General features: G+C 40.4%; 1 protein-coding gene across 3 annotated transcripts in view; it reads left to right on the top strand.

Moving 5' to 3' along the window:
* ZNF512 (zinc finger protein 512) overlaps nucleotides 1-23,880 on the top strand; it is a 33,225-nt gene extending 9,345 nt beyond the window's left edge. For 2 of the 3 annotated variants that reach the window (XM_072767959.1, XM_072767958.1), the window contains exons 3-14: nucleotides 4,139-4,323; nucleotides 4,987-5,082; nucleotides 5,392-5,475; nucleotides 6,131-6,255; nucleotides 6,973-7,059; nucleotides 7,474-7,575; nucleotides 8,181-8,348; nucleotides 9,363-9,557; nucleotides 15,395-15,496; nucleotides 16,419-16,481; nucleotides 18,317-18,415; nucleotides 21,854-23,880. In XM_072767959.1, the coding sequence (XP_072624060.1) occupies nucleotides 4,139-4,323; nucleotides 4,987-5,082; nucleotides 5,392-5,475; nucleotides 6,131-6,255; nucleotides 6,973-7,059; nucleotides 7,474-7,575; nucleotides 8,181-8,348; nucleotides 9,363-9,557; nucleotides 15,395-15,496; nucleotides 16,419-16,481; nucleotides 18,317-18,415; nucleotides 21,854-22,162 (1,615 nt within the window). In that variant the 3' untranslated portion in view covers nucleotides 22,163-23,880. The remainder of the gene's footprint in view (nucleotides 1-4,138; nucleotides 4,324-4,986; nucleotides 5,083-5,391; nucleotides 5,476-6,130; nucleotides 6,256-6,972; nucleotides 7,060-7,473; nucleotides 7,576-8,180; nucleotides 8,349-9,362; nucleotides 9,558-15,394; nucleotides 15,497-16,418; nucleotides 16,482-18,316; nucleotides 18,416-21,853) is intronic. The other variant, XM_072767957.1, reaches the window with a different exon arrangement.
* The last annotated feature ends 2,747 nt before the right edge of the window (nucleotides 23,881-26,627 follow it).

The raw sequence follows: 26,627 nt of genomic DNA, 5'->3' as shown, positions 1-26,627 counted from the left end.
GAAGCAGGCTCCATGCACCGGGAGCCCGATGTGGGATTCGACCCCGGGTCTCCAGGATCGCACCCTGGGCCAAAGGCAGGCGCTAAACCACTGCACCACCCAGGGATCCCTTTTCTTAGGATTTTAAAGATGTTATACTATATTCTGTTCTCCTTGGTTTCTGTTGAGAATTCTGTGATCAGTCAAACCATTGTTTCCTTTATGTAATACGTCATTTAAAAAAAATATTTTCTTCATTATTTGAGAGAGAGAGACAGAGATAGCAAGAGAGAATATAAGCAGGGAGAAGAAGGATAAGCAGGCTCTCTGCTCAATGTGGGGCTCGATCCCAGTGTCTGAGTCTAAGGCAGACTCTTAGCCAAGTGAACCACCCAGGTGCCCCTGTAATATGTCATTTTTAAAGCTGCTTTCTAGGTTTTTAAATCTTTGGGTCTGAACAGTTCCTTCCTTCCTTCCTTCTTTCTTTCTTTCTTTCTTTCTTTCTTTCTTTCTTTCTTTCTTTCTTTCTTTCTTTCTTTCTTTTTTCTTTCAAGATTGTATTTATTTATTCATGAGAGACTAGGAAAGAGAGGCAGAGACACAGGCAGAGGAAGAACCAGGCTCCCTGCAAGGAGCCCGTATTGGGACTTGATCTTGGACCCTGGATCATGCCCTGAGACAAAGGCAGACACTCAACCACTGAGCCACCCAGGCATCCCGGTTTTGAACATTTTCATTAAGATGTGTCTAGGTGTGTTTTTCTTTGAGTTTATCGTATTGAGTATTTGTTGAGCTCCTAGAATCTGTAAATTTATGTCTCATTAATTTCGGTGATTTTCTACCATAAATTTTTCAAATGTATTTTTGTGCTACAGTCTCTTTTTCCTTTCCTTCTGGGATTGTGGCTACACTTAAGTTAGACCTTTTGGTTTTGACCCACAGGTTGTTGGGGCTCTGTTTACTCTTTTTCAACCTTTTTCCTCTTTGTTTTTCAGATTGGATAATTTGTCTTCAAGTTCTTTCCTTTGTCATCTCCATTCTATTATTAAGCCCATTCTGGTTTTATTTCAAACATTGTATTTTTCAGTTCTAAAATTTCAATTAGTAGTTTGCCTGGGTGGTTAAGTATCTACTTTCAGCTTAGGTCTTGATTCTAAGGTCCTTTGATCAAGCTCCACATCAGGCTCTCTGCTGAGAGAGAATTTCTCCCTCTCCTTCTGCCTGCTGCTCTCCCTGCTTGTACATGTGGTCTCTCTTTTTCTCTGTCAAATAAATAAATAAAATATATTTAAAAATTCAATTAGTTCTTTCTTATGGTTTTTATTTTTCTCAGAATTACTACCTTGTCCTTCATTTCAAATGTGTATTCCTGTATTGCATGGGGCATAGTTATAATTGTTGCCCTAAATTTTTTATACTTCTGGCATCTGGATCATCTTGGGGTTGACATTTATTTGTTCATTACCTATTCCTTTCAGAATTATGCACATTTTCCGATTTTTTGTGTATTACATCATTATGGAATTTATTCCTAAGAGAGTGAATGTTCTTTGTATAGACTTTGGGTCTTTTTATAATTTTCTGGGGGATTGGCTAATTGAATTCAAATAAATAAAGAATCTTCTGGGCGATCATTGCTGTTTTTCTTTTAGCAAGTAACCTGTTCAGAACATAGTTCTGTCTTGCTTTCTGAGGGTATTGGTTCAGTCTTAGTTTCATTCTTTGAGTCTTTGCTATGTTGGTTTACCTTTGCTTAAATTGCTTAGGGGTTCATCTGAGACTTTTTCAGGTATTTCAAGTCTTGTTTCATTTTTCCAAGCTTTTGATACATTGGTTTGGGTCTGTCTTTTACTAGCAGCTTTCAGGTTAATCTGGTGTGCAGCTTGTTCATATCTTATTTCATTTTTCAAAGCCTTTGCTAAGCTGGTTTGGGTATGCTCCACACATATGAGATTTGGAATTAAGCTATGATTGTGTAGATTCATACAGAGAATTATGGGATCATCCTCCTTGTCTGTCTCTTCTCCACAGTTCTCTTACACGGTTTTGTCCATGGAGATCCCTTTTCCAGGTGTCTCTTGCCAGAAAGATAGAGTTTCTAGAGTTTCTGTTAGAATTTAGGCTGCCTGTGCTGCTCTGCAAATGGGGCCCACACTTAATTGCAGAGCCACGTGAGGAAAAACAAAAAAATGGGGAAACACACTCAATATGAGTCACTTCTCCTGATTTTGATTCCCCTGCATAATCCACCTGCTTTGTTTACTTTTCGGAGTCCAGGATTTTCAGTTGTGATCAGCTGGAGGGATGGGTCGTAGTGGCCTTATGCACTGCGGCAGAATGATAACTTCACTGTATTAAATTTTTTTGTAATTTTGGATCTCATGTACAAAGAACTGAAAATCATTCTTCCCTGTTCATAGCATACGGACATCATCAGTCCCTAGTATTTTCTGTTTTCTTTATTTCCATTCCCTTTCAAAGACAACGGTGTTAGCAAGTTTGATATTTGTCCTTAAATATTTATGAATCCTTGTAAAGTAGCTAGTGTTGTTTACATGTATACTAGTTTTTAATTTACCACATTGAAGTTAAATCTTGTTCTATTACTTTTTCCTTTTTCTTCTCATGATTTATTTATTTTTGGAGAGAGCGTGCGTGTGTGTACATGCTCAGGGTAGAGGGTAGAGGGCACAGGGAGAGGGAAAGAGAGTCTCGAGCTGATTCAGCACTGAGCAGTGAGCCTGACTCAGGGCTCGATCTAACAGCGCTGAGGTCAGGGCCTGTGCCAAATCTGAGTCAGATGCTTAACGAGCTGTGCCACCCAGGCACCCTTGTTTTCTATTTTTAATTCACCAGTATGCTTTTCAGTTATGTTCATGTCTTATGTATAGAAAAGGTTTGTTGCTGGGACGCGTGGTTGGCTCAGGGTGTGATCCTGGTTTTCAGGGATCGAGTCTCGCATTGGGCTCCTTGAGGGGAGTCTGCTTCTCCCTCTGCCTATGTCTCTGCCTCTCTCTCTCTCTCTGTGTCTCTCATGAATAAATAAATAAAATCTTTAAAAAAATAGAAAGTTTGTTGCTTACAACAACTACATACTATTCCATAACAGGCATATATCACATTTTATGTATAGATTTTCTTAAGAAAGGTCATCTGTGTTACTTCCAACTCCTTCCTACCACAAACCTCTATGTGATTCTTATCTGGTTTACCTCTAACATGTTATCTTGAATCTGCCAACTTACCTATACTCCCAAACCCTTGTTCAAGTCCTTTTACCTCTTCCTTGTACTGTTAAGCCCTCTTCCTTTATTCACTCTTCCTCCATTGGCAATCTTCCTTTTTTTTTTTTCTTTTCATCTTCCATATAGCATTCAGAGTGTCAAAACCATAAACCTAACACAGGCCTTACACAGATCTTTAGCTGGAAAAGGGGATGTTTCCAGGTCCTTGGATAACACTTTGAGAACTGCTGCTCTTCTGTCCATTCGGAACCACCTTGAAGACACTTTGTAGTTACTCAATAATGTCTGTTAACTACATACTTACTGGTCTTAGATTTGAAAATTTGGATCTGGCTTACTTCAGACAAGGTAGCACTGTTCCTTGAACTATGGGAGCTAAGAATCATGTTGCTTAAGTGAGACAGGACAACCGTGACACCAGGTTTAGGGAGAAGGCTAAGGTAGAGGGAAGATGGGTCAAACGAGGGCCCCACAAACTGTTCTTTTCCTCCTGTAGTCTCAGGGATACTATTTAGTTACTGTCCCTCTGTCAGAGAAATAGGGAGGCCTGGACATACCTGGTTCCAGATCCAGGAGCTCTTCTGAAGGGTCATAGAACACATAGAACACATATTACTTTGACTACTTTCTTTTCTTTGATCAACCTAGGACAGAATGCCTATGTGGGCTGCAGAATGATCATGAATGGACTGCTTTCTCATTATAATGAAGTATAATAATTTTATATACTGCATTTGATCGACGATTGTAGTTGTTAGATTACAATCTCAATTCTGTTTTTATTACCAAGTTTCTTAGTTTTGCATAGATAACCAACTTGTCTTCTGAGGATATAAATAATTAAAGGAACTTAACTCCAGATCCTCCTTTGTGGTATATATATCTATATATATATATCTATGTCGTATTAATAGCAGGCCCCAGTGCTCCATAAAGGATAATAGTTTCCAGTACACTATCCCTCACGATGACTCCTTAAGCGGCTCATCATCTGCCTCTTCATGTGAGCCAGTGAGTGATTTTCCACCATCATTCCGAAAATCTACCTACTGGATGAAGATGAGAAGGGTCAAGCCAGCTGCTGCTTCCCGTGTCGAAGGTATCAGTATCTCTGTCATGTTTCAAAGGCAGAGTACTCCCCAGGGAGCTGTTGTAAATGGCTCTTAAAGTATTAAGTATCACATAATGTGTTTCTCACATTTGTGTTAGGCTGCCACATACTATTCAGCTTTGTGAACTGTCCTTCTATCTTAGACTGAAATTCTGCTAATCTTAGTCCTGTAGGTTAGACCGGTGTCAGCCTGTCCCCTAAAAATGATTTGAATCTCTTTCCCACTGTTCCAGTTTGATCCTCTGTCGATGCTTAGGGTGATTCTAGGTACAGTTGTCTTGGTGGGCATGGTGTCAAGGGTCCTGAGCAGCCCTTTTTCTGGAACAATTCTTCTCCTTCAGTGTGAGCCTCGATTCAAGACCAAAGAAAGCACACTGCCTTCAGGCTCTTATTATTCATAGGGAACAACTGATCACTTGGGATGGAGAATAGTGGAAAGGGAAAAGGAGAAAGGGAATAGTGGAAAGGGAAAAGTGTAAGTTGGTGAAGTTTTACCAACTTCCCTAAAAATGTCACAGTACCTCTGTGAGGCCTGTGCTCGCTCGTGAGCTTTCTCTGTGGTGGTCTTGTGAGTGATGTTTTGAAGGCAGGCCAAGATGTTCACTTGGGAGCCATACTGAGGGTTTTGTTTGTTTTCCTCTGGTATTTCAGGGTCTGGTGGAATATCAACCAAAGGAAAAAGGAAACCCAGGCAGGAAGAAGATGAAGATTATCGAGAATTTCCTCAGAAGAAGCATAAGCTTTATGGTAAGGGAGTAGTGTGGCTCATTCTCTTTCCTTCGGTGCCTGGGCTTTATTCCTTAGAGGTGAAAGAGAGAAAGCCCTTAGGTTTTGACCCTTGGAACCCTAGTGAGCCTTTTGATTTTTTGGCAAGGAATGGCTTCCGTCCTGACCTTTCCTGTTTTTTTTTTTTTTTTTTTTTTGTTACAACTTAAGAGGGTCAGTTGGTTGAGGGAGTGGGGCACAGGGTATTGGGAAGAGGAGGGAAGAGATTTTGGTAGTAGAGAAAGGGTAGCAAGGTGATATGTTAGGCTTCAAGTTTCTGTCTTGCGTCAGGGAGGAAGCAACGGCCTAAAACTCAACCTAATCCCAAATCCCAGGCTCGTCGTATTCGGAAGGAACCACCAGCTTATGCAGCAGGTATGTTTTCTGCTGGACTCATTGGGTACCTAGTGCTCACACTCTTGGTGGTGGCGGCGGTGGTGGTGGTATTAAAGGAATGATGTAGCAGGGTTTCTTTAAGGATGCAGTTCTTAAGGGCATGAGTTTGGAAACCAGTCAGACACTTGTTGAAGTTTGGCTCTTAATTAGCTTTCTGGCCTGCTGCCCTCTAGTTAACTTCTGCAAGCTTCAGTTTCCTTGCTCTCCATAGGGGTAATGAAGGCAGTCAGAATTTTCGAGGAGACTAAATGGGATAAAAACACTTTACAAAGTCTCTAGCACACAGGAAACAACACTATGGCTGCTGTATATCTCGGACCCTGCTGTTCAATGCTGCTAACGGGAAAATGTTGCCCGTTGTCAGTCATACCTCAATAAAGCTAGAAAAAACATGGCGCTTAGAGCTTTTGAGTGGTTCTTAGATGGTTTTTATCATGGGGAACGAAGTAGGAGTTTCAGAAACTCCTGATTGTCTGAAAACAGATTATCTGTAGAAATCATCTGCAGCAAGGTTCTTTTCCCCAGGAAGGGGCGGGGGAACCATTTTATGATACTTTTACTAAGCTTCAGGATTGTGCTTTTCCTGTCTAGAGAATTGTGAAGATTATGAGGTGTTCCTTTTTCTCCTTTGTAGGTAGTTTGGAGGAACAATGGTACTTAGAAATCGTGGATAAAGGCAGTGTCTCTTGTCCTACCTGCCAGGCGGTAGGGAGGAAGACAATAGAGGGCTTAAAGAAACACATGGAGACCTGCAAACAGGTTAGAGATTTTGTGGCATTTTGTGATGGTTGTGATCTTTTCCCATACCTTAGACGTCTTTCGCCGTCAGGTATACGGATTACACAGGAGAAAAAGCAGCATTGTGTTATAAGGAAAAAACATAAGCTTTTGAGTCTGACAGACTTGGGTTTGAATCTTCACTCAGCCACTCACTGTCGTTTAGCTTTTCAAGTGTGGGCCTTGGTTTTCTCAATTAAAAAAAGGGTGAGAAAGGGCACCCCGGGTGGCTGGGTGGCTCAGCGGTTTAGCATTGCCTTGCCTAGGGCGTGATCCTGGAGACCTGGATGAGTCCCGAGTCCCACGTGGGGGGCTCCCTGCATGGAGCCTGCTTCTCCCTCTGCCTGTGTCTCCACCTCTCTCTCTCATGAGCAAATAAATATAATCTTAAAAAACAATAGAGAGAAAGTTATGTTGTGTAGTCCCAGAGAGGTTAAGAAAGAACTAATATGTGCTAAGTGCCCATCCCATCACTCCACAAATAATTGACACTTAGTAATTCTTGCTACTTTAAAAATGCGTTGCCGTTTACTTCTTTGCCCTTGAGGACATGACACTGAGGTTGCGGGATTTTGAGACTCATTGACTGTTGAGTTTGGGAAATGAGGGAGATACAGACAAGAGCTTCTGAGTAGGATTTTGTAACATTCTGTTTCTCCGTTGAACAGCCTGGCACTGAGCAGTCTTTCTTCCTCGTAGGAAATGTTTACTTGTCATCATTGTGGGAAACAGCTTCGTTCACTGGCAGGGATGAAGTATCACGTCATGGCAAATCATAATAGCTTGGTAAGAGTATCTTCGGTACCGTATGAGCCTGTGTGGTTGGTGTTTGGATGTCTTTACACAGATGAGTGTGGATAACCCAGCGGAGGTGCCTAGGTTCTGGGGCTTTAGGGGGGTCTGAAAACACCCTTTCGATAGAGGAGTTACACAAAATGAAATCCGTGGTGGGTATTTGTGTGTTTCGGTTAGCCCCAAGGGTTCATCTCCTGCAAGATAGAGCCTCTGAACTCTTATTTGCATTGCATTTGCTTCCTTGTCTGTCTAGGAGAAGATGGAGAAAGCCAGGAGTCAGATAACTAAGCTTCATGGGCATCGGCTTAGGTGCTAGTCCAGTCCTTGATTCTCCTATGATATAATTTTTTTCTGTATCTGTCTTTTCTGTAAATCATCTTCCTGTCTGCTTCTCTTGCTTTCTAGCCCATTTTGAAGGCGGCTGGAGATGAAATAGATGAGCCAAGTGAGAGGGAACGGCTCCGAACGGTTCTAAAGAGACTGGGAAAGCTCAGGTGCATGCGTGAGGTAAGAGCCCAGGGACAGCATCTCCTTCGGCCTGGAGTCTTGAGTCAACGTTCTGTTACTTTGTTCCATTTCTCCTCCTTCTCTCTTGTAGACCTTGTCTGTGTCACCTTACGGCATAAGAGTGGCTCCAGCTTTTCCAGATGTTTTGAATTCATTAATAGTTCTTTATTTTCTTTCTCCTCTCCACAAACTTATTTTTCTCCCCTTTCCCTTTGTTTGGAGGTGTTTCTTGACCATCTTTCCTTAGTGTGATGAAAAGGCTCCTAGCAGTCTCCTTGTGAGGAGCTTTGGCATTGCTGGGTGTTTGCTACTGGGGTGGAGTTGAGTCACAGACCAGATAGGATGCTCTGCCACGGAGGAGACGGACAGTGCTAGTTTACTGAATGCCGACTCAACTGATTGAACATGACTCTTGGTGGTAGACAGGACAGCTGTTAGGGCCAGGACAAGGGACAAGGAAGGGTTGTGCGAATGGGACATATTGGAGAGGGTCTAGCGATATCAGAGGATCTGTGTAGTGGTTGAGTCCTTTGTGGCTGTTTAGAAATTGAGAAATTACGTCAAAAGATTTAAGATTATAGTTCAGGCCTCTCTCCTGTATTCAGAGTTGTTCTAGTAGCTTCACCAGCATCATGGGATATCTGTACCATGTCAGAAAATGTGGCAAAGGGGCTGCAGAGCTGGAGGAGATGACCCTGAAATGTCACCACTGTGGAAAGCCATATAAATCGAAGGCTGGACTTGCGTATCACCTGAGGTCAGAGCATGGGCCTGTGAGTACTGATTACTTTCCAGACCCTGTTTGGGGATCTATTTTGTGGTGACTACTTACCTTACATCCTCCCATACATCTGTGGTTCCTCATTTGTATCCCTTTTTAATCTTTGAATGCTTTTGTTTTCTCTTCCATGTTTTTCCTTGGTTCTCTTATTTCTGCCTTTTGAACATAATTAGGTTAGAGAAATCAAAGTTCACTGTATAACCTGTGCAGAAGTAAACTCATTATTATATTTTTAAAGCTTAAGGCATTCCCCTTTAGCTAGAAATTTTGTGGAATTCTCTGTCCAGCTCGTCTTCCATCCCCATTGTTTTGTTTTGACTTTTTTTTTCTTGATTTCTAGGCTTGCTCCACTCCTGTTTTGTTTTGTTTTTTTTTCCCCATGGTAAATTAATGGTCCCATTTTTTCGTGTACAGTTTATAAGAGTTTTGACAAATTCATACAGTTGTATAGTCCCCACCACAGTCAAGATATAGAACGATTTGACCACCGATCTATTTTCTGTCCCTATAGATATGTTTTTAAAAATTAGATCTACAGAGTACCTTCACATCAGCGTGTAGATTAGTGTTTGATTGAATAACTGGTGACTGTGGCCTAGTCAGGGTAACACATCAAAAACACATCACACCCAGCATGACATAAATTTCCTTCTTCGGTTTCTTCTAGAAATTTTAGAGTAATATGGTTTATATTTGATTCATTTTCAGTTACTTCTTATATGTACTATGAAATATGGTTTGCGGTTCAGGTCTTTGCACATGGCTATGTCTTGACCCTTAACTACTTCACTTATTGAAGCAACAGATTTTATCTTAAGAAGTTTTTTTTTTTTTTTTTTTTTTTTTTACCAATAAAATATGCCTTAAGGTGGTGGAGCTTTATGCTAATGAAAAGCAAGCTAGTAAATAGCTTTGGTACTTAGAGCAGGAGGGATAGCTTTTAATCATTGGCTCTGATGGAACCCCACTTCTCAGGCCTGTGTTTTGCTATGTCTCATTCTTGCAGATCTCATTCTTTCCAGAATCAGGACAGTCAGAGTGCTTAAAAGAGATGAGCCTGGAGCCAAAGAGTGGGGGTCGAGTTCAGAGGCGTTCTGCCAAGATCGCTGTGTACCACCTGCAGGAGCTGGCTTCTGCTGAACTGGCCAAGGAATGGCCTAAGAGGAAGGTGCTTCAGGATTTGGTACCTGATGATCGGAAGGTAAAGTAGAAACTTGTATTAATTTAGAACCATGTCTAATACTGTGCTTATGTACGGAAAAGTAAATGCACTTGAGTACATGATAAATGATATTTTGCTTCTTTATTTTTAGAGATGGGATATGTTTAATCCACTTTCAGTGTTTGGATTCATGTGGGTCCTAGAGAGACAGTCTGTTCCAGAAGTTTCTTAAGGAACCCCGTTATTTCTGGTCTACTTCCTGAGGGAACCAGAATTACCAGATTAGTCTTTTGCTTAGTTGTTGCCCAGCATGTTTCCACTTTGTTAGTTCACGTGTGGGAGTCTGTATTTAGTTAATGCTTTCCATTTGTTTTTCTAGCCACAGAACTCCTCTCCCCATGCACTCTTTTTTCCAAATGAAAGCTTATCTAAAACACCATTATGTGAAATAACTGAAAATGGAGTCACTCCAAATAACTAGAGGTAGTGAGCCCAAAGCGTTGTCTACTTGGCCTTCTCCTTGATACTTTTATCATTACCTCCAAGTTATGATACTTGGTTCCAAGTGTACTTGTGAGTGGTACAGAACCCAGCTTGGAAGGCTTTGGGGTTTTTTGTTCGTTTGTTTTTTGTTTTAATCATTTATATATTTGACAGAAAGTGAGAGAGCACAAGCAGAGGGAACAGCAGAGGGAGAGGGAGAAGCAGGCTCTCCACTGAGCAGGGAGCCCAATGTGGGGCTCAATTCCAGGACTCTGGGATCTTCTTGACCTGAGCTGAAGGCAGACGCTCAAAGGGCTGAGCCACCCAGGTACCCCTGGAAGCCTTTGGTGTAAAACAGATCAAAGACCAGAGAACATTATTTGGCCAAGAGGAGACAAGGGGTATATGACTTAATGGGAGTAGTCATTCGAAAGCTTGGAGGATATACAGTAAGGATTAAGATTAGAGCTAAGGACCTATTACTCTCCATGATATGGACAAGAATAGTTTAGATTTGGCCTAGGGCTTTCACTCATGCGAGGGGAATGTCGTAAGTTATATGAAAATTTGTCAAATCTCAGAAGTTGATACCTCTTATTTGGCCTAAAAATCAGTCCAAGGAGTATTTGAATATCAAGGCATCCTGTCTTGTTTCAGACTTACTGCTATTTCCTGCCACAGGCTAAAGTATATGGTTATCTAAATTCAGTTTAAATGTGAATTTTATACATTGGTAAGTACATTGTGATATTATAGTCCATCTGTGCATGGTCTGTGGTAGGGAATTTAACATAAATATTTGTTAGCTCATTGATAAATTTTGATAGTCTTATCTAGCAGCTACTTTACGAAAATCATCTGTTGTATGTTTCGACATTGTGTAGGCTAAGGGAATTATTTTGTTTTTTTAAACGAAAATTTCAGGGGAATCTGGGTGGCTCATTCTTAAGTGTCCAGCTCTTGATTTCGGCTCAGGTCATGATCTCAGGGTTGTGAGATTGAGCGAGCCCCATGTCAGGTCTGCACCGGGCGTGGAGCCTGCGTAAGATTCTCTCACTTTCCATGTGCCCCTCCCCAATAAAATAAAATAAGATAAGATAAGACAAGACAAGATAAGATATTAATTGTTTGGGGGATCCCTGGGTGGCGCAGTGGTTTGGCGCCTGCCTTTGGCCCAGGGCGCGATCCTGGAGATCCGGGATCGAATCTCACATCGGGCTCCCGGTGCATGGAGCCTGCTTCTCCCTCTGCCTGTGTCTCTGCCTCTCTCTCTCTCTCTCTCTTTGACTATCATAAATAAATAAAAATTAAAAAAAATTAAAAAAAATAAAAAAAGATATTAATTTGTTTAAATAGATTATACATTGTTGTCATTAAAGTCAAAATGATGATTAACATTGAGGTGTCTCACTCTCACCCCATCCTTGTTGTCTTGTTTCCATGGTTAACCATTCTCACTGATTTCTGTGTCCTGCCAATGTTTCTTTCCTTTTCTTTTTTTCCTGCCAATGTTTCTTGATGCAAACACAAGCAATATTGTCTAGGAGAAGCTCTTGTGTTTTCCTTTTCTCTCGCTACTACACACTTAAGCTCTGACATCAGACGTGTGGGTTTGTCCCATACAGACCAATTTTCTATCACCACCTGGGCATCCTACAAATAATTCAGTTCGACATTATCTATCTGGACTTGGTGGCAGATCCTACAAGTTAAGGGCTCAGTCCCACAGGACTGCTCCAATTTCAGATGCCAATCGCAAGTCTCAGTTTGCCACCTGTGCTTCTGAGTGATTGGCTATAAATTGGGGTTCCTATAACCCCATCCTTGGTTTTGGTAATTTGCTAGAATGGCTCACAGAACTCAGGGAAACACATTTACTGGTTTGTTATAAAGAATATAATAAAACCTACAGATGACAAATCAGATGAAGAAATTTATATAGAGTGAGGTCTGGGAGAGTCCCAAGCACAGTAGGAGCTCCTGGCCCTGTGGAGGTGGGGGTGCATCACCCTCTTGGCCATATATATGTTCATCAACTCAGAAGCTCTTTGAACCCCATAATTTTGGGATTTTTATGGAGGTTTCATCACATAAGCACGATTGATTAACTCCATTTCTAGCCCCTTTGCCTTTCCAGAGAATGGGGAATTGGTCTGAAAGTGCCAAACTTTATCCCTCAAATGGATTTGTCTAGTGTTTTCTTGAGATTAGATTGAGGGTTATATGTTTTTGTCAAGAATACCACTGAAGCAGTGTTACACCGTATCAGGAGATATGTGATATTGAGGTGTCTTTTTACAGATAACTGTGATCACTTGATGAGGGTGTTGCCCAATTTTCTCCAAGGCAAAATTATACTTTCCCCTCTTGTAATTAGTGAATATTTTGGGGGGAGATTGACAGTATGCAACTAGCCTGAGTCTTATCATCCTTCTGTCCACTTACCATAGCATCCGTCAGTGATTCTTGTCTGCAATAATTATAATTCTTATTATGGTGGTTTGCCTAATGATGGTTAGTGTTTCTGTTATTTCTTCCATAGTTATTAATTGGAATTCTACTGTGAGAAAGATATGTCCTTTTATTCTATTAATCTGTTTATATCCATATGGACTCATGGATATTTTATTGTAGCATTATCATCCAGTGCTATTATTGTTGTTCATTTTACAGCTCAAATTGTCTCAGATTTGGCCATCAAGAGCTCTTCCAATGTGTGACTATGTCTTTTTGAAATGCTTCTATCATTTTTTGAGCCCGTTTTTTTGTTTTGACACCTCGAGATGCTATAGGGTCATCTCATATATTCCCTGTCCTAGCCCTGGAATCAACCATTTCTCTAAGGAATCCTGATTTCTTTTATTGGAGAATATATGTAAAAACCAAGATTTGAATCCTACGTGCACTCATTCCTGCTAGGGTGTCGTTGTTTCTGGGCCCTCTTAGTGGATAGAGCTAGGATATATATGTATATTCATGGATACATGCACACACTCTGTTCTTTTTTTAAACAAGATTTTATTTATCCATTTATTTAAGGGAGAGAGAGAGAGAGAAGAGAAAGAGAGAGCAGGGGGAGGAGCAGAGGGAGAAGGATAAGCAGACTCCATGCTGAGTGCAGAGCCTGATGTGGGCTTGATCCCATGACCCTGAGATCATGTCCTACGCCAAAATCAAGAGTCGGATGCGTAACTGACTGAGCTACTCACTCGCTCCCCTCTGTGTTCACGTCTGTCTGTGTATCAGTGTACAGATTTAAGGCCATGATACCTTCAATTCCAATCCAACACAAGTTTCATTCTTGCCTTCCTCTGTGCTTATTTCTAACTTCTTTCTCCAACAGTGAGAGACCTCTCATAGTGTACAATATATTCACTTACTTGCTTAGTTCTAGTATAACCTAGTTCCACAATTGTTAACCCATACCCCTGTAAAAACAGATTTACTACCTAGAGAACATTATTTGTTATAGTTCTTTTAATCTTTAGCCTTACAGTATATAGTCAAAGTACTGTTTTACAGTTACTTAGATTGGCTCCTTCCTCACTTCATTTGGTTTCTCATTTATCATCATTAGCTTCATGTGTTACTCTTGCTACATTTTGGGTTCCCCCTACATCCCATTTAATTGAAATGAGTAATTTATCTTGGGAGTATGAGAAACATTACTGTGGTTCTAAAAGTCAGACCTGTACCAAAAGTCTTCTTAGAGAAGGGCTACTGCCCTCTTCCCAACTGTCCCATTCCTAATACCCTTTTATTTCCATCCCATTCCCACCCTGCTCCCTGCAAAGATAATCATGCTCAGTAGTTTCTGGTTTATCCTTCTTATATTTTTGGGGATGGGTAACCAGATAATGCATATTTACTTATATTCTTTTCTTTCTTACATAGATGCTTTTTTGTGTTTTGCTTTATTTCACTTAAAAGTCTGTCCTAGAAATCACTCCATATGTGCTCATAGATTATTCTCATTTCTTTTTCTATAGCTGCATAAATATGATAGTTTATGAATATAATAGCTTATGTAAATATTCTGCTATCACTATAAAAGGATTTTATTTTATTTACTTAAAGATTTTATTTATTTCCTCAGGAGAGACACACACAGGGAGAGAAAGAGAGAACCAGAACACAGGCAGAGGGAGAAGCAGGCTCCACGCAGGGAGCCTGACATGGGACTGGATCCCAGGTCTCCAGGATCACGCCCTTGGCTGAAGGTGGTGCCAAACCGCTGAGCCACCAGGCTGCCCCACTATAAAATGATTTTAGATGGTCCCATATACACTAGCTGCAGAGGAGAGGAGGTACTTACAAATAAAGCCAGCTCTGTGCTCTGATTGCTTTTATAGATTTGTCAGCGTTTCCTGAAGGTGACTTCCTTACGTCCCCTGACCTCTATGGGCTTTGGCTCTGTTTTTCTATCTCAGTATCTGTTTCAGATACTTAAATTTTTCAAGCAGGAGGATTGTTTTCTCACTGGAAACATAGCTATTACTTGTGGTGGGCTTTGTGAGAACCGTCTCTCCAAGTGCCAGCTGTCTCTTTTCTGGAAACTAGAGTTGTTTTAAGAAGAGACTAACCTGGAGCTCCAGTGGCGCAATCGGTTAGCGCGCGGTACTTCTGCGAAGAGACTAACCTGTGTCAAAGCACACGAAGGAAAGTGCGAGGAATAGTTAATTCTCGTCTCAGGCAGTATCAGGAAAGATAGTGTATTCCATCCCCTGAGTTCTCTCACATCTTTTATTTTCACATTTTTGTTTTAAAATGTTTCACATTTTTAGATTGAATCTCAGTGTTTGTGTTTGAATTTAAAAATACCCAGAATTAACGTGACACTTCTGAAGAAAAAGGAGAAATGCAGAGGAGCAGGGAAAAAACATTAAAACCACTAAAAATTCCACCACCCAGAGATGACTACTGTTAACGTGTTCATTTATAACCTTCTAGCCTTTTCCCAAATTACATATATTTCTATCAAATGTATTATATATGTGCGTGTGTGTATGTACCCTGTGTTTAAGTATACATATAATAAGAATAATTTACATGTAGTACATATTTGTATCCCTGGTTTTTTTTTGTAACAACTGTTTTAGCTGTATAAATGCTCTGTCAGTAGCTTTTTCAATCTATAGATGAAGTGCCATATCTGAAAGTCTCCTGCCCTTTGTTAAAAATCCAACTATTCTAAGATTAAACTATAGAAAATTATACTTACCAGTGTTGGGTAAATTTGTACTTAAAGGATCATACCTACTACAGTTTTTTTGCACATGAAAGGATGCTTGTCGAACTGCAGAATTACGTATCTTGAAGAGTTGGGTGTGAAACTTTTGGGGTATTTTGGTTGGAAGTTGGGTTCCTCCAATAAAATATTTCTTGTCTTGTAGTTAAAATATACGCGCCCTGGGCTGCCTACCTTCAGCCAGGAAGTGCTACACAAATGGAAGTCAGATATCAAGAAATACCATCGCATTCAGTGCCCTAACCAGGTGGTTCTTTCTCATTTATTTATTCCGTAAATGTTTATCAAACTGCTGTTTCAGTTATTTTTTCCGTCATGATGAAGTACATGAACCTCAGTGGCTTAAAACCTCAATTATTTTATTTGTTCAGAATTCTATAAATCAGTAATTCTGCCAGGGCTCAAAGAACATTCTCCTGTGGTACGTGGCATCAACTGGGATCATTCGTGGGTTGTATTTAGCCGCAAGCTCAGATGGGACCTGATGTCCAAGATGGCTTCTGTGCAGCCAATTGAGCTTGGAGCTCGGCTGTCCACATGGCCTCTCTCCATCAGGGTGTAGTGGTTTACCAGCAGGGCACATGGCAACTGACTTTTCAGAGTATCCCAGGAACACGACGATGGAAGCCGCAGATCTCTTAAGGCCTAGCTTCAGAATTTGTTCAACATCATTTCCATGGGAGTCTATTGGTCATAGGAATTACAGGGTTCACCCAGATTCAAAGGGAGGGTAAGTAGCCTTTGCAGGAAAGAGTGGCAGAGAATTTCCAGCCATCTTCTAATCTACCACAACTATATGTGCAGAACTTTGGGAAGAAGCAAATATACAAGAAATAGGAGACACATTTGTACTGAAGAAGGCAGATTTTAAAAAAATATCTAACCGCAATTTTCTGTTGCTCGGAGTGTCAGTGAAAAAGTAGCAGGGAAGAGAATATCTTAAGCTTATCTCAACAACTTGTTCGTCATTTGTTTTTAAACCTTTCTTCGGTTTTTCTTTTTTGCTTTTGTGGCTTGTGTGTAAATTTTTTTCCTGTTTGGTTTGTAACGTGATTTATTGGGCTTCTTCCTCCAAATGTAGGGCTGGTCAGTGTAAATAAATGGCCAGGTTGCTAAGAGAAGGATGCGGTTTGCTATAGTTTTCATGGATTTCTTCTTCTCTTTTTCAGGGTTGTGAAGCTGTCTACAGTAGTGTATCAGGCCTTAAAGCTCACCTGGGCTCTTGTACCTTGGTTTGTAACTTTCTGAACAATTTATCTTAACATGACCTCTAAAATAGTCTGACATGGAAGAGAATTCAGTTTAGATGAACAGCTAGTTGTCCTGTTTGCCATTATCTTCAGAGGCTGGCTTAGTTTTTTCATGTCCTAAAGATGCTTGGTCTGTTATTGGAGGGGATGCCCGGATATGTTCAAGATACAGGAAAAGCCAACATAGCCTTAAGTCTTATCAATTAAGGAATTTGGAGAAATATATTCTTAATTTTGAGTCTCTACCAGGGATTTAACATCTTCCACCTGAGCCTCTCCTGCCTTGGGGCTTCCCGATCTTATTGGGCCTTAAACTTTCTTGAATCAACTTACATGTGTTTATCTGGATTGTTGAAGATCCTCTACTCCCATCTGAATTATCCTTGCCTCTGCGGATGAGAATTAGGCTCTATCTGCTGTCAAGGCAGATGGCTGTTCACCTCAGTGAATCTTTTTTGTGTTGACCCAGGTGCCCTACAAACTGCTGTAGCTTTTTATTTATTTATTTATTTATTTATTTATTTATTTATTTATTTATTTTTATTTATTTTTTTTATTATTTATTTATGATAGTCACAGAGAGAGAGAGAGAGAGAGGCAGAGACACAGGCAGAGGGAGAATCAGGCTCCATGCACCGGGAGCCCGATGTGGGATTCGATCCCGGGTCTCCAGGATCGTGCCCTGGGCCAAAGGCAGGTGCCAAACCACTGCGCCACCCAGGGATCCCTGCTGTAGCTTTTTAATTCCCATTCAGAAATATCTCTTCACACAAAAGGAGCCCCATGGGCACTCAGAGCTTCAGGAGTCAGGGCAGCACGGGAGTGTAGACGTCCAAACCCCATCTGTCCAGGAATGCTTACGAGTTTGTCATCATGATCTTAGGTTCAGAGTCCTTAACCTAGGTGTTGCAGATGATACTTCTCGAATTCTGGATGTCCAAGGCACTCTTTGAAACAGTGGATAATGGTGGGAAGAATTATATGCACTGGTGCCTCTGTTTAACCTCAGGAGTCCAAGAGTCATTCCAAGAGAACCAGGAAGTGAAAGAGACAAGGAAGTTAGAAAAGACTTAGACTACGAGGCCGGCACTGTTTCCTTTTATAATGTCACAAACCATGGCTTTCCCATCTATACTTTCTCTAAATATTACTTTCCTACCACCCTTTCTCCACATTTCAATCCTTGCAACTGTGTAGTCCCAATGACCCTGCGTCGCCCAAGCTCTTGAACATTCTGCTATCTCCACCCATATCTGAGCAGGACCCTCTACTAAGATTCATCTGTATCTCAGTCTTTCCTTTCTGCACTTCTGTTTTCCTGCGTTCTCACACCCTTCCCTTCAAACATTTATTCAGTGCCAAAATATACCCAGAGGTGATTGTGAACATCCCTGAATGATTAATTACCAATATTGTGATGGGTGAGGGTAGCTTTCAACATTTTACCATTACCGTTGATTCATGGGATCAAATTTAGGAAGTTCTTTTCTATTAATTTGCTATCATTTTCTGCACTGAATGGAAAATTGAATTTCAATAGATACTGTCCATAATTATTGTTTTATAGCAAAAGAAGGAGAACCTCAGTTTGTGTTTAATGGGTGGGGGTATTACGTATAGAATTATAAGTAGGATAGATTTATAGTGGTGGTACTCTGCCGAACCGAGTTTTCCTAAATGTATTGCTGTTTTGGATTTTCTCCCTTCTTTGCTGAAGTAAAATCCCCGCCCTTCTGTCTCTAACAATCTCCCACATGGCTCAGGTATGTGTTCCTGAATTTATGAGTAATTCCCTTTTCTTTCTCTCTTGAAAACAGGGAAACTTTGTGGCTGGAAAATACAAGTGTCTTCTGTGTCAAAAAGAATTTGTGTCAGAGAGTGGTGTCAAGTATCACATCAACTCTGTCCATGCTGAGGTGAGGTCCCTGCTTTCCCCGCCATGTTTTTGTGAGCCCGTGGAACCCATATGTATGCGCCCCCAAAAGTGGATTTTGTGCATTTTTATGGGCTGGGACAGTTGAGGAAAGGAATTTGAAAGTGTTTACCAGAGACAGAGTTAAAATACTTTGTGAAATTAGATGTGTAATTGTATTTTTATATGAAAGCATTTAAAATCACTGTAAGTGTGAGCACCCCTGAGCTCTTGTGATTCTTTTAAATTCAGTTAAACCAAGAGTTTGGGCACTGGGCTGAGTTTATAGCGGTAGAATTCTTGTTTTATTGCAGTCTCTATACTTCTGTTTTCTTCTATTCTAAGGCCTTTGAGCAATCTGTTTTTAATGTTTCAAATACTGCGAAGAAACAACTATAAGGGACATTAGTGAGACAAACTGGAGAAATTGGAATACTGGCTCTGTTAAATAACAGTGATGAGTCAATGTTCATGTTCCCAAATGTGATCATTGTGCTGTAGCTGTGTAGAAGGCCCTTGTTCTCAGGCAGATCTATGCTAAAGTTTTTAGGGATGAAATATGTCTACCAATAACTTGCAAATGGTTCAGCAAAAGGAATAGAAGAAGGAAGAAAGGGAAGAGAGGTAGGCAATGGTAAATCTAGGATTCATTGAATTCTTGTCACCTTTCTTAAGGTCTGTAAATTTTCAAAATTAAAGAATCAATTCCGGGGTGCCTGGGTGGTTCAGTAGTTGAGCGTCTGGCTTATACTCAAGTCATGATCCTGGGGTCCTGGGATGGAGTCCCACATTAGGCTCCTCACAGGGAGCCTACTTCTCCCTCTATGTCTCTGCCTCTCTCAAATAAATAAATAAATAAATAAATAAATAAATAAATAAATAAAAATTGATTCTGCATAAAAATACTTTTACGTACAGAAAGTCAAGAGGTTTCTCTTGGGGCAAGTTTTTATTTATATAGGTCAATAAAGAAATTGTTTCCTGTGTAATTAAATACCTGTATTTCAAAAGCTTAAGGAGTGTGCATTCTCTTGGAATATCTTACCGCAGAAACTATTGTGGCCTAATAAGGAATAAGAGCAAATACCTTCAACTGTTCTGTGCCCTCACATTTAATAGTTCTTAATGCTGTGGGCTGTAGTTAGTGTCATGAAATGTGTTCTCTGTTGTTTTGCAGGTTTAAGCTTTGGGAATCGCTTTCTATATCTGAGATTTCCTCCGGAAGGCAGTCAGTCATATCTTTTTCATAGTAATAGTGTACCTTTTTATACTTCAGGAAGTATTTAAAGGATAATTAATCTCCTACAAAATCCAGCCTTTATGTAGTGAGCCTATTTCTCCAATTTCTTCTTAAAAAGTTGGAACCAACAAATTTCTCCTGGTTTGGAGTTTGTTCTCCAAGTCTTATTAGTTCAGTGATTTGTGCCTATATTTATAAATTATACATAGTAGTAAAACATTTTCTCTCTGTTCCTCCCTCTCTGCCTCACATATTCTGAAGCTACTTTTTTTCAACAGAAATTTTCAAATACATGAAAATGGACAGAATAGTATAATGTACAGCCTAACAGACATCAGTGTGTGGCCAATCTTCTTTTCCTTTGTAATCACATCCACTTTTCTTGTCCCTTAAAGGCTTATTTTATTTTTTATTTTATTTTATTTTATTTTATTTATTTATTTATTTATTTATTTATTTATTTATTTATTTACTTATGATGGTCATAGAGAGAGAGAGAGAGAGTGGCAGAGACATAGGCAGATGGAGAAGCAGGATCCATGCACCGGGAGCCCGACATGGGATTCAATCCCGGAGTCTCCAGGATCGTGCCCTGGGCCAAAGGCAGGCGCCAAACCTCTGCGGCACCAGGGATCCCTAAAGGCTTATTTTATTTTTTTTAAATTTTTTTTTTAAATTTTTATTTATTTATGATAGTCACAGAGAGAGAGAGAGAGGCAGAGATACAGGCAGAGGGAGAAGCAGGCTCCATGCACCGGGAGCCTGACGTGGGATTCGATCCTGGGTCTCCAGGATCGCGCCCTGGGCCAAAGGCAGGCGCCAAACCGCTGCGCCACCCAGGGATCCCCTAAAGGCTTATTTTAAAGCAAATTCCACATACCAGGTCAACTGTCACTGCTTCTTTTGATGTGTGTGTCTAAAATATAAGGACTTTTAAAATTGTATAACCACAACCATCATTACACCTAAAAAATTAGCAAAGAATGGTTCTTGAATATCATCATATACCTAGTCATTATTGAAATTATTTAAATTTCCTTGATTGCCTCATAATTTTTTTTCAGAGTTGGCTTGTTCAGGTGGAAGAAAAAAAAATGTCCGTATACTGTATATTTTAATCTAGAGTGCTATCCAATAGAAATGTAATGTGTCTGTATATAATTTCAGATTTCCTAGTACACACATTCTAAAAATGTTTTTAAATAAAAATAGGTGAAATTAATGTTGATAATATATATTATTTAACCTAGTATACCTAAAATATTATCTTTTAAACATATAGTTAATAAAAATTAGTGAGATACTTTACATTTTTTCATACTAAGTCTTTGCAATACAATGTGTATTTTTTATATTGAAAGCATATCTCAATTGCAGGTCTAGAAGTTTCCCCTACTCCCCCTTTTTATTTGTTGGAGAAACGGTCATTTATCACATGTGTATACACATTTTGGATTTTGCTGAGTGCATTCCTGTGGTGGTGGTGGTTCTCTCTCAGGGTATTTCCTATGAATCGGTAGTTAGACCTAGAAGACTGATCAGATCACTTGATTTCAATTGAAATCCATCCATCCTTTCTTCCTTCCTTCTTTCCTCCCTCCCTCTCACGCTCCCTCTCTTCCTTCCACAAGAGTGTTTCATAATTGGATTGCATGTTCCTCAACTGATAATTTTTTAAACTGAGTCTCAGAGAGGTTGAGTAATTTCCCCATGGTCACAGAGCCAGAAACAGCTGAGATTTGCACTAAGATGGTCTGGCTGTAGAATTCATGCCCTTAACCACTATACTTTCGTGAAATAAAAATGTCCTATGGCCCGAAGCTTTATAGCTCATGAGATTTTTACAAAGGAGATAAATAAGTACGATGATGCTAAGTGAACAGACTTTGTAGTTCACTTACTGAAGTATGAAGTACCCCAAATCTTGTGCTACACAATAAATGCTTATAATGACTACTTACTATTCTGTATTGAATTTCTCCCATTTAAAGTAAAGAATTATAAGGGCTCCATGCTTGGTGGGAGGGGTGGGTATCTGCTGGAGATTCTCTCTTGCCCTCTGCCCCTCCCCCTCCTTGTGCTCTCTTTCTCTGTCAAATAAATAAGTAAATCTTTCAAAGAAGAAAGAATTTCTTCCCACACCCATTCCTTGTGCTCTCTACTGTGTATTGACTGGATAATTTTTCCATTTTGCCTCTGTAGGACTGGTTCGTTGTAAACCCAACCACCACCAAAAGCTTTGAAAAGCTAATGAAGATAAAGCAGCGGCAGCAGGAAGAAGAAAAGCGGAGACAGCAGCACAGGAGCAGAAGGTCTCTGAGAAGGCTGCAGCAGCCAGGCATCCAGCTGCCTGAGGCGGAGCTGAGTCTTAGAGTAGGGAAGGATCAGAGGAGGAATAACGAGGAATTGCTAGTGTCGACCTCCTATAAGGAACCGGAGCAGGAGCCAGTGCCAGCACAGTTCCAGAAAGTAAAGCCCCCAAAGACTCATCATAAACGAGGAAGGAAATAGGCAGGCAGTGTGAAAGCTCCTAGGAGAGCAAATGGGATGCTGTTGCCACGGGGACCTGTGCTGGGAGGACTGAGTCACTGGGGCTGAGCGAGGAGAAATGTACTCTTTTGTTTGTGTAACGCTGTGACTTTCTCAGCTCCTTCCTCCTGTGTAAAATTCACTGTTCTCCCTATTTATTCACTTTGACCCCACTCCCCCCCCCCCACCCCCTCTTGGGTAGGTGTTCCTGCTCTTCCTCATTGGAGTCCTCTTGTTTTTCTCTCATTTTGCCCAAAGAGCTCCCTCTTCAGGCCAACTGTGGGCCCTTCTTGCTCTGTACAAAACTGAGAAACCCATTTGGTTGTCCTTTTCCTTCCCAGGCTATAGAATGTTCTCGGACTCTCCACTGATTAGTCATTCCATCATTTCGCTTATGAAACAATTCTAAAATAATTTTTAAGAATCATTCTGATTTATCATTTTGTATTTGTGATATAACAATCCTAGAAGCTAGAACTGTTGTCACTCATGTAATAAGCTTATCCTGTCTCCCTGGGTAAAGATTTTATGGAGGCCGTTTGTTCTCTCTCAATGTGGTTTTAGGATTGAAAGTAAGAAAATGGACTTAAGATGAAAAAGCTAGAACCTCTCTATACTGGTTTTACTGGGAAGTGTTTTGTTTGTCCCAAGTAGCAGTGACTGGCTAGACCCACAAGCATGAGAAGCAGCCCAAACATCAAAATGTCCCAAACATGAAAATGATCGGAAAGCAGGAAGTAGACGAAGCAATAAATACTGCCTTGACTTTCCTAGGGCTTGAGTCCTCATCTGTTGCTATGATCACTGTCATCTGGGCGCTTGTTCACCACCCCCAACCCCCAACCCCCAACCCCCAGTTTTAAGGATGAAGAATTAACGCATTGCACTTGATGTTTTGACACAGAATCCTAGTGTTCCTAGTAATGCCATAGACTGGCAGCCAAGGGGCACATTCCGTCTCCCCTGGGCTTGACCTCACTTGTTAGTCTACACCATGCTAAGTCCTTATTCCTCCCCTTAGCCGACGTCTGTCTTTTGGAGTTTTCTGAGAATATCGTCCTCTGTCCTCTTTTGTATGTGGCGTTTATCCTCTTTATATCTTGAGACTTGACACCAGATGTAGGTATTTCTCTGGTGTTGGAAAGAAAAATTCCTTTTCTGTACCTCATGCCTACCTGGTAATGTCTAGTGGGCTACTTTTCTTCTTCAAGGCTGGCTTTCTCTGGAGCATTGTTTAGAACAGCTCTGTTGTGTTTCTAGATTCTCTTCCCCTATTCCATAAATATTGGTCTTATATATTCTTGCCAACTTTTGTGGCATATGCCACATAAAAAGCAAGGGCCCTTAACCCTGATATGGATAAATACTACCTTTTCAAATTCTGAAAGGCTGTTACTACTCTATCACTCTGTATTCTGTGCTGCTCCACATAGCTTTAAAATGTGGGCTTTTGTGAAGACCACTTTCAAACAAGGGAGCATTGAAACCAGATTTGGATACTGCCAAATAGATAGTTTTGAAACAGGTCAAGGACGTGGTATGTCCAGTCTACCTTTTCATTGGCACTTGCACCCTTGAAACCCTTTCAGTAGGTGAGGATTGTCAGGGAGGAGAAATGAAGAAGCTATATTAATTTCTGGTGAGTAAGACTTGGGGAATGTTGGGCAATGACAAAAGAAATAAATGACTGTCGGTTAGAATGATGTTTCCAGTTGTTCATTGACTCCAACCTGCTGCTCGACTCCTTGCCGACACAGTGTATGGGGATAAGAAGATGGCCACACATGGGAGTGGGTTTGAAATAAGTACCAAATGCGGCGTCTCAGTAGTTTTTTAGTTCCTGAAATGTGTTGGCTAAAACGAGTAATTTGAGGTTAAAGTGAATTAGTATAGGAAACTTGTCCAGTCTCATCTAGGGCCATTGTAGGCACTTTAAGAAAATCTTCCTTCCTGGGGTGCCTCGGTGGCTCAGTTGGTTAAGCACCTACTTAGGTGTAGGTCATGATCTTGCGGTCCTGGGATCAAGCCCCACGTCCGGCTCTTCACTCAGCAGGGAGTCTGCTTGTACTTCTGCCCCTCCTCCTGCTCATGCTCTCTATCTCACTCTCTCATTCTCTTAAATAAAGAAAGAAAATTTGTAAAAAAAAATTTTTTTCCTTCCTGAGGCCAGGTCTCAGCAAGTCTCAGTAGAGAGTATCATAATCACTCTATTGAGTTTTTAAGTTTTTAAACAAAGTTCATTAGAATACAAATTTGACAATATCAAATATAGCCAGGTTGTAGAGAATGTGAACTCTCATGCACGGTTTGGAACGTAAATTGGTACAATCACTTTGGAAACGATTTGTTAGTATCTAGTCAAGCTGAAAATATGCCTTAAGATGCAGCAGTTTTACTCCTGGGTATATACAGAGGGAAATCCTCCTGCCCAGGTATACCAGGAGACATAAACAAAGAATGATACTGAAGTTTGGTTTACTCCACCATAATCTGCTCTCACCTTGCAGAGTTATAGGATTACAGGACAAATGGTTAGATTATGTTTCCCAGTTCTCTAACCCCTACCCCTGTATTGAAGGGGTAGCCAACTTACTTCTCTCCAGCAGAATGTGAATGGAAGTGAGGGTGTCACATCCAAGCTAGAAGTTTTAAGAAAATGAGTGTACTTCTATGCTTCTTTTCCCCCTTCCTTGGCCCTGATGCAGATGATAAATGACTTTAGAGGGTGGCAGAGCACAAAATGGAATGGTTGATGCCCCGAATCACCCCATGAAGAACTAATCACCATCCAGGCACATCTACCTGAAGAGAAAAAAGATCTCTTATTTGAGGCACTATACCTTCTTGGGTCTCTTTGTTAACCTACTTAAAACTAATCGTCCATCAGGAGAAGGGATAAATCGTGATACAGTTATATACTGAAATACTATACAGCGATAAAATTAAGGCTTCTTGTATCATGAATACATCTCAAAAATAATGCCTGAGAAATCAAGTTACAGAATACATGAAGTAGGCCATTTATATAAGGCCTAAAGACAATGCTCTATATTGTTTATGGATATATAAAAATATATTTATATGCTATATATGTAAATATTTGTATGTAGTATACATTTATAGTTGAATATCATATATATATGTATACGTGGCATGAAAACATGCACAGGAAGGATAAACACCAAATTTAGGACAGTGCTTCTAGGATTCAGAAGGACTACAAGTGAATTTTTAAGTTCTTATTTCTTAAGGTGGATAGTGAGTTTGTTCTGATCTTCTGTATTTTGTGTCTGAAATACTTTTTAAAAAATCAGTGTCCACAAACTATTCTGCTCACCTCCTTCTTAATAGGGAACACCTTAGAAATGTTACTTGTCTTAACCTTTCATTTTCCCTTCACCCTTTAGTCTGCTCTTCTATTTACTTCTATTTTAGCCGCCCTAATCCAAACCATCATCACCTCTTGCCTAGACTATAAGTTTCCTAATTGTTTCCTTCTGATTTTTACTGGTTTGGATACACTCCACATAACAGCCTTAGTGAGTTTTTAAACTTGTAAATCAGAGCTCGTTCACCAGCTCAAAGCCTGCTGGTTTCCCATTCCACTTAGAATCCAAGTCACTCCCTCCTTGTCCCACAAGGCCTTCCCCTCCTCCTGCTAACCTATTTAGCCTCTTCTTCCCCTACTCCTTTGTTCTCTGACCATTCCCCAGCTACCCTTTAGCCATATTGACCTTTTTGTTCCTGGAACCTAGTAAGCTCATTCCCATCTTAGGACCTTTGCATACACCGTTCCCATTCCCATTGCCTGGAATGGCTTCTTCCTTGGGCTTTGCAAGGTAGGCTTCATTGTATCATTTAGGTCTTAACCTACATTTCACCTCGGAGGTCCTTTTCCACCTAAATGCACTTTCTGTAACATCACTGTGTTTAATTTTCTTCATTGCAAAGCAGATTCAAAGTAGATTGAAGTATTAGTTGCCAGCCTACTGCTCACTTGCAGGTATGGATTTCAAATTATGCTTATCAGATGATTCACTCTCTAAATAGTCTTCAAGCTCGCAAAGCCTCACTTGGAAAGGGACAGACGTAAAGCAGCAATACACCAGATTCATGATCTGGAATAACAGGAATTAAAAATAAACGTATGAGATGGAAGTTATCCACCCCCGCTTAGGTAACTGGGACAGCAAAGGCAGGAGGGAAATTAACAGCAGAATACTAAGATTCTAAATCCCTCCTGCTTTCTAACCCCATATCGAGCCTTGGTATGTATTTTCCTACGCTTTCTGGCACATTTTTGCATCTACAGAGAATAAGGCTTCAAATTTGCGTTGGTTACCATATTTTTCAGGTTCAGTCTTTCTGTATTTTCGGCTCAAGAAAGTTGGTTAGTTACCTGCATACTATCTAAAGGTTAGTATAGGTTAAGTTACCTGCATACTAT

This window comes from Vulpes vulpes, chromosome 8 (assembly GCF_048418805.1).
Source record: "Vulpes vulpes isolate BD-2025 chromosome 8, VulVul3, whole genome shotgun sequence".
Lineage (NCBI taxonomy): Eukaryota > Metazoa > Chordata > Mammalia > Carnivora > Canidae > Vulpes > Vulpes vulpes.
The sequence above is the reverse complement of the archived record's forward strand: the minus strand, read 5'-3'. Positions and strand labels throughout refer to the sequence as shown.